This window comes from Danio rerio, chromosome 21 (genome assembly GCF_052040795.2).
Source record: "Danio rerio strain M-AB ecotype USA chromosome 21, GRCz13ab, whole genome shotgun sequence".
In the NCBI taxonomy this organism is placed as follows: domain Eukaryota; kingdom Metazoa; phylum Chordata; class Actinopteri; order Cypriniformes; family Danionidae; genus Danio; species Danio rerio.
The window spans coordinates 38,511,558-38,525,634 of NC_141041.1; the positions used below are offsets into that span (position 1 = coordinate 38,511,558).

The window sequence follows — 14,077 nt, forward strand, 5'->3', positions numbered from 1 at the left end:
TTATGCCGCTCACCTGCGCAGGCTTGCGCTGCCAATTCATTCTTAATTGGCCCGTTCAATACTCTTTCAGACGAGTAGCTTCTGAACCGAACCTCCCAATGCGTGAATTTTACAATCAAATCCACTTATAGTGCTGGAGTTCCCCCCGAAGGGGAACTCTTCTTTCAACTCTCTTATCTTAAACCTCTTCAACTTCAACGACCTAAGCACGAGACCTAAGCATAGAAACCTCCAAGAAAGCAGGCGGAGACCCAGACGGAAAGGGTTAATCGCACAGCTCGTACATTTACATCTCCGATACCTTCTTTCTTTATTTTCCATCGAGAGTCCAGTTAAGTTAGTGTGTCTCAAACCAGTGGTCAGCACAACTGGCCCCTTTTGCCATTTCAACTTTAAACACAGACTCCCCCCCATTTCAAACCTCGTGAGGACCAAGCCAGCCACGTGCTCGACAAAAGGGGGCTTCTTCACATCACGGACAAACGCAAGTTGCTGGACGTTTTTTTTGTCCGGATCTAAAGAGTCGATTCGTTTGAAGCCCTGTTCAAATGAATCTTCCTCCTGTTAAGCTAATCCTCTCTCTCTCTCTCTCTCTCTCTCTCTCTCTATATATATATATATATATATATATATATATATATATATATATATATATATATATATATAATGGTGCAGAAGATGCACGAGCACTGTAATCTAGATCATAACTCGCTACATTAAAACGGTGGAAAAGGCGCGGGAAGAATAACCTTGAGCTAATTTGTTACAGTAATAATGGTGTAGATATGCAAGCACTTTAATCTACATTATAATTTGTTACAGATTATTCATGTAGATATGAGTGCAATTTAATCTACATTATAATTTGTTACATATTATTCATGTAGATAAGCGTGCAATTTAATCTACATTATTTGTTACACAAGTCATTTACAACTCGTTAAATAACAGTTAATAATGGACAATTGACTAGTTATAACTAATAGTTATAAATAATTAACAACTATTAACTATTATTTAACAACTCATTTATAATTCATTAAAGGGCACATAGTTTAGCCCTTTTTGAGATTTAATACTAATATTATGGTTCTTCTGAGTGTGCCAATGTAGGTTCAGATCAAAACGCAATTCAGATATTGTTATTATGCTGTGTTAAAAAGTGTAAATTTAGAGGCGTGTACACAGGTTGCTGTTTTGGGGTGTGTTGCTTAACATGATAATGAGTTTCGACTGCCCGCCCAACGTAACAAGGGGGCGGAGCCAAGAGCGCGTCTGCTTTGTGCACTGCATCACAGAGGCAGACAGTAAGAGTCAACATGAGTGAGAGGAACACAATTCAACATTACATATATGACCCAGACTCGGACACAGATCAAGCAGAGTCGACTGTTGAGGAATCTATAATCTGAATGTGCCAGAATGTGTCAGAGTGGTACATACAAAATATTTTATGTCTTTGTATACTTTTACAGCCACTATGTAACTATGCATGCGTCATCCGTAATTTGTTTGATAAAGTTCGCAAACGTCATGCGTTACGTTAAACACAGACAAGACATAAAAATATCCATAATATTTATCATAAAGATAAATTGTGCATTGATATGATTTATTCGTAATTCATGAATATTGACGTTGACAAATAATGGCAGGTGCTTGTGTGGCAATTGTGAAAAAATGCCAACTGAGGCTGAAAACGTATGCTACAGGGAGATACCGCAGGTAAATTTCCAGTTTATGTTAACGTTGCTGCTCTAAAGACATCGAATGAGATAATAAACAGCATAACTGTGTCGTGTAATAAGGTTAGAAGACGAATGGATCAACTGGAAGTGCAACCCTCGTGCACGACGGAGCATCAAGGAATGGATCCCGTTTGCTTCAATATTTATTCCTTGCAAAATGCATTGAATATATACAAAGCAGACTATGGTCCCCTGCGACTTCGTGGAGTGTAAAAGTGAGTTTAAATGAATTGAAAGAATAGCAGGTTACCTTGTTCATGATCTGCATGATCGCTTTCTTTAAGCACATTAACGCAGTGTAGTCAATAAAATAGCGATAAAGTTGGTTTTATATACGCACATTCAGAAGTCCCTGTATTGTTTACCATGGTACTTTAAACAATCGATCGGATTTAGCATGCAAGTATGACTTGTAAACAACATTAACACTATCTACTTGACTGTAAACAATGTTGTACTTTGTCATTTGCTGCTAATACGATTTCCCTATTTTGAATTTGCAAAGATTACTTTACTGAAATGATACTATTAAGGAGAATGTCTGAATATCTGAATATAAAACCAACTTTACCTCAGTGTCAATAAAAATGAAATGCGTACCTTTTTTTATTGCTGCTATTTCTGAGATGACAATTTGAATGACTTCATAAAAGGCTGAGTAATGCATGTACTTTTTATTGAAAAATTATTTTAAATTCACTAAACATTTTAATATATAAACTTTTAAAATATATAAAAGTCAGTATGGCATAGAAACATCAACCCTTCAGGAAAGATGCTTCAATTCCTGAGTCATATAAAAACTTTATATTGAAGTATAAATTAAAATGTGATTGGCAAATATAAAATGTATCCTTGCGCAAATATAAAATATTTGACTATATATATATATATATAAATAACTCCAAGTTGTGTCACTTTGTTGAATGAAATACAATTGTCCATGAACATTAGAAAGTACAGTATATCTACAAACACATACAAACATACATTGGCAGTTGAATAAACAAAATATGACTTCTGAAATGTTGTTAAAGCTAGTTATTTTATCAAAAATAAAAATGAATATGTGATAACTCCCAAGTTCAAATTGTAGTGCAATTTCTAAATCAATGTTTCATTATTATGTCTCTGTTAGACAGTGCCGCTTTTTGGCTTATCAGAGCTTTGTTGGCTGGTGTTGGGGTTTCCTCGGGCGGAGAGTCCGTGTTGTGATTCCTGTATGTGTGGTGCTGAAGATTCGCAGACAGTTTCCTGAAGAGCAGGGCAGCTATGTGGGTTTTAGGATAGCCATTGATTGAAGCGGGTCACCCTGCTGGAGATAGCCTCCTCCATCTCAGGTCGATCGTAGGCTGATGATAGAGCAGGTGGTATGTGAATTGCCAACACTTCATCAACATAGTCCACAAACACTTCGTTGAAGATGAGGTCCAGCAGCTCTTCGACATAACCTGTGCAATATAACGGTTATCTTTTTAGTAACTTAATTTTGTATTTTGAGTAGTGAATTTTCATTGTGAATGTAAAGTGCAATTATTTTTTTATTTGTTGAAGTATTAATAATACTATAAACATTTATATACATACCGAAATTTTGCTGTGTCTTCACTTCTCAGACCCTATACTCTCCTTTCTTTGCCTTTGGAAAGGCAAGCTTGTAAAGAGGTTTGCCAGTTGCTGATGTGGCCTGGGGACGCCCGGCATTTTCATTGTAATGCAGTGCAGCCAAGTACAGCCTAACAAAAAGAAAAATATAAATGACGTACCATGACAAGACTGTATGATATTGTAAATATTAATTTCTGATCAGTGGCTTTACCTGCATAGCATCCCCACAAATGGGAATACCACATTTTTGGGTGCAAACCGCAGTATGACGCTGTGGAAAGCTTCAACTGTTTACGTCTGGTGGCGAGGACTTGGCTTGGCCACATCCTTCAATATTCTCTTGTTAGCGAGAACTTTCTCCAGCTTGTAGAATGGCATCGTTGCTAAACAAGTAAAAATTTATTTAAGTTATTAGAGTCTGAATCGAAAACAAATCTGAACAAAGAAACAAGCTCTGTTTTGCATTAGTTTTATCAAGAAAAAATATTTTATTTGTCTGTATACAACTTACCAGCCGACAGCCATTTGTTCTTGTCTCTGCTTATCCGTTGCGGATGCACACAAGCCTGAAAATTGGGGTCTTCATGTACATGTTTGTCTTGTACATGGTTCAAGATAGAGGTCCACTTTGCCACTCTTTCAGGACCTGTTGTGGATGATGCAGCAGTCCAGTAGATGTGGTTTTTAATGTTACGTAACCATTTACGCAACTTCTCGCACCCCTTTATCTGGCATATCTTGTCCAGTTTTTTGGAAATTCCTGGAAATGAAGTAAAAAAAAAAAAGACATCAATACAAAAATAATAATAAACATGTAAGAACTGTAAAAAGCAATTTGATCTTAAGTAAATGAATAACTGCTAAATTACATACCTTTCTCGATATGCCACACATCATAAAACTGAGTGACATTTTGATCCCTGAGATATTTCTGTATTTGAGGATGTCGGTCTGTGATGATGCATTCCAGACGAACACCGCGGGCATCCAACAGGTCAAGGCTTCTCTTTAGGCCTTCTTTTTCCATATGGTAACTGCCGCCCACCTCATTACTCTATAAAATTTTAAATAAGGTAAAAAAATATATAAAAATCACACATTTTCCATCCAAAATATTATGCTAGTTCACATAACACTTTTCTGTATTACCTGGACTAACTGTAGGTCGACCACTGTGTTAGTTGCAAGGTCCATCATTGTATAACTCCCATACTTGGCAGAGTGACCTTCAAGAACAAACTGTGCATAAATATTTTAAACACATTTTTGGAATAATTGTAATGTATTTCATATTTATTTTTTTATTAGATTGTATTTAATTAGAAATTAAATCTTTTGTCTAAATACCTGGGGTCAGCCCTCATTTCTCCTCCAACGATCACATGCTCTCTTCGACTGAGCTGTTCTAGCATTTCACTCTGTCAATTTCTTCACTTGTGGACAATAGCAGGTTCAATGCAAAGTCTTGTATGTCGGCGAAATGAATCATATTAAAAAATGTGTAGTTTCATTGCAGCAAATACCTGACAACAGAGAGGAGAATTTTTAGTACAATGTGCATGCACCCTGTGACAAAATTAATATTATGTTTTTAAAAGAAATGTGATAAATGTTGATAGATAATAACCTTTTCAACTACAAAAAATGATGCACCGCTCAAGTAGACTGCAGCAGAAAGATGCAGGTTGCCAGCTGGAGTACTACCAATAATTGGCTGACTGTTCCATTTTCTTACAAACTCGCAGTGTGGGCAGACTTGCTGTACGCTCAGAAATGTCCCAAGCCTTTGTGACTTTACATCACATCTCCTGTGACACACTGGGCAGTCACTGAAGAGCTCCATGACGCATGTTTCATAGACAATGAACTTGGCAATGTTATGAACTGGGCATTCTTGGATTCTGTAAAAAAAATATACACATGTACATAATTAAAAAAAGATGATGAATGTTATATTGACAATACACAATCTTGCTTTACTTATGCATAAACTCACGACAAGTCTGTTGGTTCAGCTGCAGATGTGTATTCCTCTGCAGGGTCAAATGTCACATCAGAGTCTTGGGCTATAATTTTTGACTCTGTTAAAGTCTCTTCGGCTTCTTCTTCTTCCTCATCCTCCTCTTCCAGCTCCAGACGAGGTTTTTTAATGAAGGTTTGAGGGGTGTCGAAGTCATAAACGCAGTAGAGGACGCTGATGGTACAGTCAGTTCAAAACTGGATACTGTTGTCTGGACACTTATAGTGTAATTTTATGATTAATCTCATTGCACGTTTATAAAGATAATAAAACACGTTTCTAATGCAGCAACTTAAAATAAACTGAGAAATTTTAACTTACTTGTACTCCTGCGTTTGGCCTGAAGCGTCCTAAAAGACAACTGGGTACCAACACTGTGTAAAGATGTGTGAAATGGTTCCGTCTGGCAAGCAACATCCACCTTGTTGCTCTGTGTCGACGTCGTGGCCTTTGTAAGAAAACATACATTTTTTAAAATGACCTTTATTCGCTGAAAACATACCGATCTTATTGTAAACAACTGCAGACCACGTGCAAGTACAGTGAAAAAATTACAACAAACATCAAACATACAAAAACTTTAGCTGTAACTTAGCCAGTGGTACTGCTTTATTACAATGTTTAATTTTTTTTATGGTTTCTGTTTCTGATGGCTAAAACCCCTTCATTTACACATTACCACTTACAGCTTCGAGTATTTAGACTGTTTTAGAAAAGCACAATAGCAGTACACGCGCAAACATCCGAAGTAGCTTTAGCCGCAGATGCTATTCATTTCTGCTTAACATTACAGAATCCACATTACAACAAACATCCCACATACACAACAAACTTTAGCTGTAGCCAGTACTGGTTACTGCTTTATTACAATGTTTATATTTTTCTACGTTTTCTGTCTCTAATGGCTAAAAGCCCTTCTTGTACACATTACCACTTACAGCTTCGATTATTTAGACTGTTTTTAAAAAAAAAAGCATAATAGCAGTAAACACGTGGAAACAAACATCCGAAGCAACTTTAGCCGCAGATGCTATTCATTTCGGCTTACCATTACAGTACAACAAACATCCCACATACACAACAAACTTTAGCTGTAGCCAGTGTTACTGCTTATTACAATGTTGCTATTTTTCTACGGTTTCTGTTTCTAATGGCTAAACCCCCTTCATTTACACATTACCATTTACAGCTTCGAGTATTTAGACTTAGAAAAGCACAAAAAGTTTTAGAAAAGCACAATAAGAGGTAAACACGTGCAAACAAACATCCGAAGCTACTTTAGCCGCAGATGCTATTCATTTCGGCTTAACATTATTAGAATGCTGAGGCTAGAAGTACAGAAAATGTAATACTTATTTTAAGTGAGGCAGGATCACGTATTGTGGGAACTGATCCAGTTTTCAGAAACAATTTACTCGCGAATCCGGAGTTGTATTGTCCCGCGTTCTCGAGGCAGTCTACGCTAAAGTGGTTAGCACAAACATACACCAGTTTTGGTACATTTTCAGGCACCTTGTCTTCAAAGATAAAACTCAGCCACTTAAGCCTCTGTTGCTCATTTGCAGTGAAGGCTCTTGTGCTGAGCCTTACATCCTAAAAAAGCACAAGGGTGTTCTCTTGGTGGCATCGCTTCGACTTACACGCTGATAATGGCGGAAACGACAAACTCAGGATATATTAATACGCGAAGCTGTCAATAAATTCGGTGGGCGGGGAAAAAAAAAAAAAAAAACGCACACCTACGTAATGGTGCGATCGATTTAAAAATAGCTCTAATTGGCCGACCCTTTTTTTTTGTAGTTAAATTGAAAAAAAAAAAGGACTGGGTGTGTTCATATCACCCCAGTATGACGGTCTATACACTATACCAACACACAGATCTGTCCAAACAGCTTGAAAAGTAGATTTTTTACTATAGGTGCCCTTTAACTAACAGTTTGTTAATGATCTATTAACTAGTTGTAACGAATAGATATTCTAAAGTGTTACCAATGGTATTTTAGTAAAAGAGACAGTAAAGTATCTGGGTATTTATTTAACAAAAATTTTGCCACTAGACAACAGCTTAACTTTTCTGGTAGACTTTAAAAAAAAACTCATAACATTTTTAATCTTTGGCTCAAAAGAGACCTTTACCTTTATGGGAGGGTTCTTTTGACCAAAGCAGAAGGTTTATCTCGTTTTAATATACCCTTTACTTTCTCTCTCTGTTAATATCCCTACCGCTAAAGAAGTTAACAAAATATTTCTTAACTTTATTAGGAAAAGTAAATCCCAAACTTAAGAAAACAGTTCTAGCAAATAATCAAAATGAGGGTGGACTTAAAGTGTTAGACTTTGAGGACATAGTAAACACTTTAAAATGAATAAATTTTATGATTAAAAGATGCTTAAAAAACCCTAACTCTATATGTTTTTTTTTTTTAATTATGCTTTCACAAAAATTTGAGATCTTCCTTTTAATTTAAAATGTAATTATCTACCAAATAAAATGCCATTTGCACTGCCAAAAATTCAGCAGCAGGTTCTTCTTTCCAGGAAATTGTGTTATTCCCACAATTTCTCACCACATAAATGCATTTTATGGAAAAACTCTGATATTAGAATTGGAAATAAATCTATTTTTCTATCCACATGGTTTAACAGAAATATAATTGGGATTCTCTCAATTTTTGATAAGTCTGGGAACTTCTTGTCTTATGAAAAATTTGTCTAATAATAATTTTCCATTACCTTTTAAAGAATTTAATGCTATGCAAAAAGCAATTCCCTTGGGCTTAATTCAACTTATAAAATCTCATTTAATGTTTAATGAAAATGCGATTAAAGAACAAAAGCTGATCTTAAATGAAATTAGTATATTTGACAAAAGATGTAATAATAAATATATTCAACAAATTTTTCAAAATAAAAAGTATAATGTTCCTATGGGCAAATTTTATTTGGCATCCTTCATTGACCTAATAGACTGGAAAAAAAGCTTGGCTGTTACCTTATAAATACTGCATTCCCAATAAAACAAAAGGGGTTCAATTTAGAATTCTTCATAAAATATATTCAGTGAATAGTACTTTGGCAAAGTATTGGGAGGTTGATAGTTTATGAACATTTTGTAAAAGTGAGGACGAAACGCTGATACACATTTTTTCAATGTGAAAACACTAAAAGCTTTTGGAATAGCTTTTATCTCCATATAGGTAATTACATTGCTTCTTCCAGACCCTTTCAATTTCAAGATATTATTTGTTACTATGAAGGTAAAACTGATATATAAGAGAACGTTCGAGGTTACAGAAGTAACCCTTCATTCCCCGAGGAGGGGAACGGAAGTGCTATACAGTGGATTTGATCTTTGGGAAAATCCACATATGGGAGGATTCGGATCAGAAGCCGCTTGTCTGAAGAGTATTGAACGGGCCAATGAATGAAATGAATTGGCAGCGTAAGCTTGCACAGGTGTGCTGCATTGCCAATTATCCCAGCATATAAGCACACCTAGAGCGAGCAAACGCCATCCTTTTAAGCTGAAGAGACTTTCAAACAGCTAAGGGACAGTCATTATGGCGACGGAGTATAGCACTTCCGTTCCCCTCCTCGGGAAACAAAGAGTTACTTCTGTAACCTCGAACGTTCCCCTTCGGTTGGGGAACTTCAGTGCTATACAGTGGATTTGATCTTTGGGAAAATCCACGTATGGGAGAACTATGGAAAGCGCCATAATGACTGCACCTTACCAACACCCCCGATGAGGGGATAGTCAAGCAAGCGTGACGCACCCACATCATGGGAGGCGCGGTCCTCCAACGTGTCCCAGGCCCTAATTTATCCTACTTCAACAGAAGTCTTACAGATTTAGATATATTTTTGGGAAGTCGTGAGCATCTAGATAATTCTAGGAAAATACGACAGTACATTTGGAAGTGTGCAATCCCGATAGGGAGGATGCTGCGGAGGCCATCCGTTATCCAAGGGGGGATAAATGGCAGAATTTACATATGGACTAGCCCTAAAAAGGGGGAGTACGCATAGCAAAAAAGTGGTTAGCGGAGAGGGAAGACACGGGTCCACCCAGGGGGGGGACTTAACAGTGGTGGAATAAGCATATGGGATCGCCTAGTGGGGATCATGCATAGCAGGCACCTATACCCAAAACGCAGGCTGACCAGCAGGCAGACCTACAACGTAGTGGGCCAGCAAGTGACTCCACCGCTGAGTCAGTGCTGGGGGCCACGAAGGAATCTGCAGGGCTCACCTGAGGTGGAACTTTACTGACAGATAAAAAGGCACACGTATCTCCGTCTTAGGGAGAATGGCGCAGCAAGCGTGTTCTAACACCCTACTGAGTTGTTTCCTCAAGCACCAAAGGGTTACCCAATACCCTTGAGAAAACCGGCTCCACTCGCAGATTGTAAAACCTTGCAAATGTGTTGGGTGTCGCCCAGCCTACAGCTCTCTGTTAGAGAGGCGCCGCGTGCACGTGCCCAAGAGGATGCAACGCTCCGAGTGGAGTGTGCACGCACTCCCGGGGGACACGGCTGACCTCGACTCGAATAAGCAAGTGAAATGACATCCACAATCCAGTGGAATAATCTTTGTTTCGATACGGCACTTCCCTGTTGCCGACCGCCATAACAGACAAAGAGCTGCTCAGATTATCTAAAATTCTGAGTACGGTCCACATAAATGCGCAGAGCGCGAACTGGACAAAGTAAAGAAAGGGCTGGGTCTGCCTCCTCCGGGGGCAGCGATTGCAGGTTCACTACCTGATCTCTGGAGGGGGTGGTAGGAACCTTGGGCACATAACCCGGGCGTAGTCTCAGGATAACGTGAGAGTAATCCGGCCCGAATTCCAGGCACGAGTTACTGACCGAAAATGCCTCCAAGTCACCGACCCTCTTGATGGGGGCCAACGCGACCAGCAGAGCTGTCTTCAGGGACAGAAATCTTAGAGATACTGAATTGAATGGCTGAAAGGGATCTGCTCGCAAACTCGTGAGAACGAGGGTGAGATCCCAAGAGGGCATGAGAGGGGGGCGAGATGGATTAATTCGCCTAGCACCCCTAAGGAACTGGATGATGAGGTTATGCTTTCCCACGATGACGCCAGCTACCGCGTTATAAGCGGAGATGGCGGGCACGTAAACCTTGAGAGTGGAGGGCGACAGCCTTCTGTCCAACTTCTCTTGAAGGAAAGAGAGCACAACACTGATCTGGCAGTTTCGGGGGTCTTCTCTGCGAGAGACGCACCATTCAGTGAATAGACTCCACTTCAGGGCGTAGGCACGCCTCGTGGAGGGGGCTCTAGCCTGAGTGATGGTATTAACCACCGCAGTCGGTAGGTTACCCAAGTCTTCCTCGCGTCTAAGGAAAGTGCCAGATGGTGCCCTTTCCCTGAGAGAGTAGGTCCCCTCTCAAAGGGATCCGCCAGGGGAGGGCCTTTGGTTGGGCCAAAGGGGCGCAACTAGCAGAACCTGTTCCTCGTCCTCCCTGACCTTGCACAGTAACTGCGCGAGCAGGCTCACTGGGGAAAACGCATACTTGCACATGCCCCGAGGCCAGCTGTGGGCCAGTGCATCCGTGCCGAGAGAGCCCTCGGTCAGGGAAAAAACAACTGGCAATGAGCGTTCTTGGGGGAAGCAAACAGATCAATCTGGGCCTCCCCGAATCGCGCCCATATCAGCTGAACAGACTCGGTGTGGAGTCTTCATTCTCCAGGGTGTAACTGCTGTTGGCTGCACGATTGAGCGTGCCTGGAACGTGAATGGCGCGTAGCGATTTCAGCCACGGGTGACTCCAGAGGAGCAGACAGTGGGCGAGCTGAGACATGCGGCGAGAGCGCATACCCCCCATGTGGATGATATACGCTGCCGTACTGTCCGTCCTGACCAACACGTGTTGCCGCTCCAGCACCGGTAAAAAGCGGTGGAGAGCAAGGAACACTGCCAACAGCTCTAAGTGATTGATATGCCAAGGCAACTGGGCACCCTTCCACAGGCCCGCTGCTGCATGCCCGTGTTGGAAGCATCCATTGAAACAACAACAACATGGCTGGATGCCTGTCCTAGAGACACACCGGCCTGTAGGAACGAAGGGTCGTTCCAAGGGCTGAGGGCACGGCGACACAGCGCAGTAACAGAGACCCGGTGTGTGCCCACGTGCCATGCGCGTCTTGGGACCCGATTGTGAAGCCAGTGCTGAAGTGGTCTCATATGGAGTAATCCGAGCGGCGTGACGGCGGCTGCGGATGCTATATACCCTAGGAGCCTCTGAAAGAACTTCAGTGGGACCACTAGTTTGCTGTCGAGCTCTCTCAGACAGTTCAGCAACAGACAAACGTGTTCCTCGGAGAAGTGCGCTACCATGGTGATCGAGTCCAGCTCCATCCCGAGAAAAGAGATCCACTGCACGGGGGAGAGTTTGCTCTCTTCTCGGTTGACCTGAAGCCCCAGTAGGCGGAGATGCCGAAGCACCTTGTCCCTGTGCATAATCAATTGCTCCCGCGAGTGGGCTACAATCAGCCAGTAGTCGAGATAATTGAGTATGCGGATGCCCGCGAGCCGAAGGGGCGCTAAGGCCAGAGAAAGCCCGAAGGGCAGGACCTTGTACTGCCACGCTCGACCCTCGAACGCAAACCGCAGAAATTGGCGGTGGCGTGGAAAAATGGAGACATGGAAATACGCATCCTTCAGGTCTTTGACTGCAAACCAATCCCGAGGACGAACGCATTGGAGAATGCGCCTCTGCGTGAGCATTCTGAACGGCAGCTTGTGCAGACAGCGGTTCAAAACGCGCAGATCTAGGATTGGTCGTGACCCACCACTCTTTTTGGGTACGATAAAGTATGTGCTGTAAAACCCACTCATCATCTCGGCTGGAGGAACTGGCTCGATTGCACCCTTCGCCAGGAGGGCAGCAATCTCCTCTCTCAAGACAGGGGCGGACAGGGGGTTGACCCTGGTGAAATACATGCCCGTGAACTTGGGGGGCCGTTTCGCGAACTGAATCGCGTAACCGAGTCTGATTGTGCGTATGAGCCACCGCGAGGGGCTGGCCCGCGCTAACCAGGCAGCCAGAGCCCTCGCTAATGGAGTCATCGCTACAATCGCTGACGTACCAGAGGTGGGGCAGCGCGGAGTGGGTGTACTGATCCGGGAAGCACGAGGGTCCCGCGGAAGAGCGATTTGCTCTGGCTCCGCACCCTGACTCCGGAGAGGGGGCTGGAGGGCTGAAGGAAGGGAGACCATCCCCCCCAGTGCTCGTGAGCCACTGGCGAAGCACGTAGAATCTGCGAGCCGGAATGCAGCGCGTCCCGGACTGGCAGAGTTCTTGCTGTCACATCCAGGGAAGGGGAAAAGTGCTCTTTTATAGATAATTTGGTGGCACTGAAAAGTACCGTTGTAATCGGGGCCCCGCCCTCAAACGGGGAAAGAGCAAGTTTTCTCTTCTCCGGATGGCCTGTCTCAGGGACGCTTAGCGGCCCGTTTACCGGACTTAACACTGCCCTGGGCAGGGGGAGCTGCCTGCTTTTGAGGTGTACGCCGTGCTCGGTTGGCCGGAGGCGCAGGCGGGGCAGCACTCGTTGGCGGGTGCCCTCTGCGAGGAGCAGTGGAGGAGGATGGCTTGGCAGGCGGAGCGGGCTTACGGCCACGCCGATAGATGACATTGCCAAATCGCATCCGACTGCTCTTTCACCGCCTTGAATTCCTGGGTGAATTCACAGATGGTGTCGCCGAACAGGCCAGCCTGGGATATGGGCGAGTCAAGAAAGCGAACTGTCAACATCGCGCATATCGGCCAGGTTTAGCCAGAGGAGGCGTTCCTGAACCACAAGTGTGGACATCATCCTCCCCAGCGCACACGCGGCAGACTCAGTATTCCGAAGAGCATAGTTGGTCGCGGTGCGCAGCTCATGTAGTAAGCCTGGGTTAGACCCGCCCTCGTACAGCTCAGCCAGCGGCTGTGCTTGGTAGCGCTGGTAGGTGGCCATCGCGTGCAAAGCAGAAGCAGTCTGGCCCGCAGCTCCGAGGGAGGCAGACAACCTACAGGCTTTGGACGGGAGGCAGGTAAAACCCCGCCACGTAGAGGCGCCACGCGGACAAAGATTGGCGGGCGGGTCCGGATCTTCGTCGGACAGTGAAACATCTGATCTCCGGTGTCAGCGAGCGTGAGAGCTACCATCTGGTTAGACGGATCACTCCCAGTGCCCAAAGCTTGGATAGAGCGCTGTGAGGAGCGAGAGGTCCGCGAGCCCTTGGGCGGCGGATTATCTCCCACTGGAACCCTCAGATCTGCCCGAGTGCCCGCTGCTTTTTTAGAACAGGAGGCAACTGGGGTGGCTCACTCTCTTACGAAAGTTAGCAGCGATCTTAGCTGTGCAACGGTCATGGCATTGAATGACGACATGAACCGCCCGCGAGTACCGCATTAACATGCTGGACCCCCAAACATGCAATGCAGTGATCATCTGGAGCCAGGAAACCCCCACATCCAGAAACGCACAGTCGGAGCGCCATCCTGAAAAGGACGTGCTGCACGACTGTGTTGCTCTTTAAGGAAAGTTGCAACAATACGCACCGCTCTGGAGGACCGGACCCAAAGAACCGCAGACAAGGGAGAAACCCAGCTCAACCGTCTGCCACCGCGAAAACCCGCTTTGGACTGGGAGACACTCGTTTGCTCTGAAGAGCTGAATAAGCAAGAG

The 14,077-nt window shown here is 43.3% G+C and overlaps 1 protein-coding gene across 1 annotated transcript; it reads right to left on the reverse strand.

Annotated features, from left to right (window-relative positions):
• Window positions 1-2,405: 2,405 nt before the first annotated feature.
• Window positions 2,406-6,024, reverse strand: LOC147831974 (uncharacterized). The gene is made up of 10 exons (XM_087301843.1): window positions 5,698-6,024; window positions 5,353-5,594; window positions 4,984-5,257; window positions 4,704-4,879; window positions 4,506-4,595; window positions 4,230-4,410; window positions 3,868-4,116; window positions 3,568-3,739; window positions 3,336-3,484; window positions 2,406-3,199 (listed from the first exon to the last, which is right to left on the reverse strand). Exons 5-8 carry the CDS (start codon window positions 4,551-4,553, stop codon window positions 3,648-3,650), a joined length of 570 nt encoding a protein of 189 aa, XP_087157969.1. The 5' UTR covers window positions 4,554-4,595; window positions 4,704-4,879; window positions 4,984-5,257; window positions 5,353-5,594; window positions 5,698-6,024; the 3' UTR covers window positions 2,406-3,199; window positions 3,336-3,484; window positions 3,568-3,647.
• Between the last annotated feature and the right edge of the window lie 8,053 nt (window positions 6,025-14,077).

Bases quoted from the DNA above. Each gene is read 5' to 3' on its own strand.
- LOC147831974 (XM_087301843.1), bottom strand. From the start codon at position 4,553: ATGATGGACCTTGCAACTAACACAGTGGTCGACCTACAGTTAGTCCAG. The intron at 4,411-4,505 runs GTAATACAGAAA...AAAATTTTATAG, and splicing joins TCGACCTACAGTTAGTCCAG to AGTAATGAGGTGGGCGGCAG. The intron at 4,117-4,229 runs GTATGTAATTTA...CTTCATTTCCAG, and splicing joins TGTGTGGCATATCGAGAAAG to GAATTTCCAAAAAACTGGAC.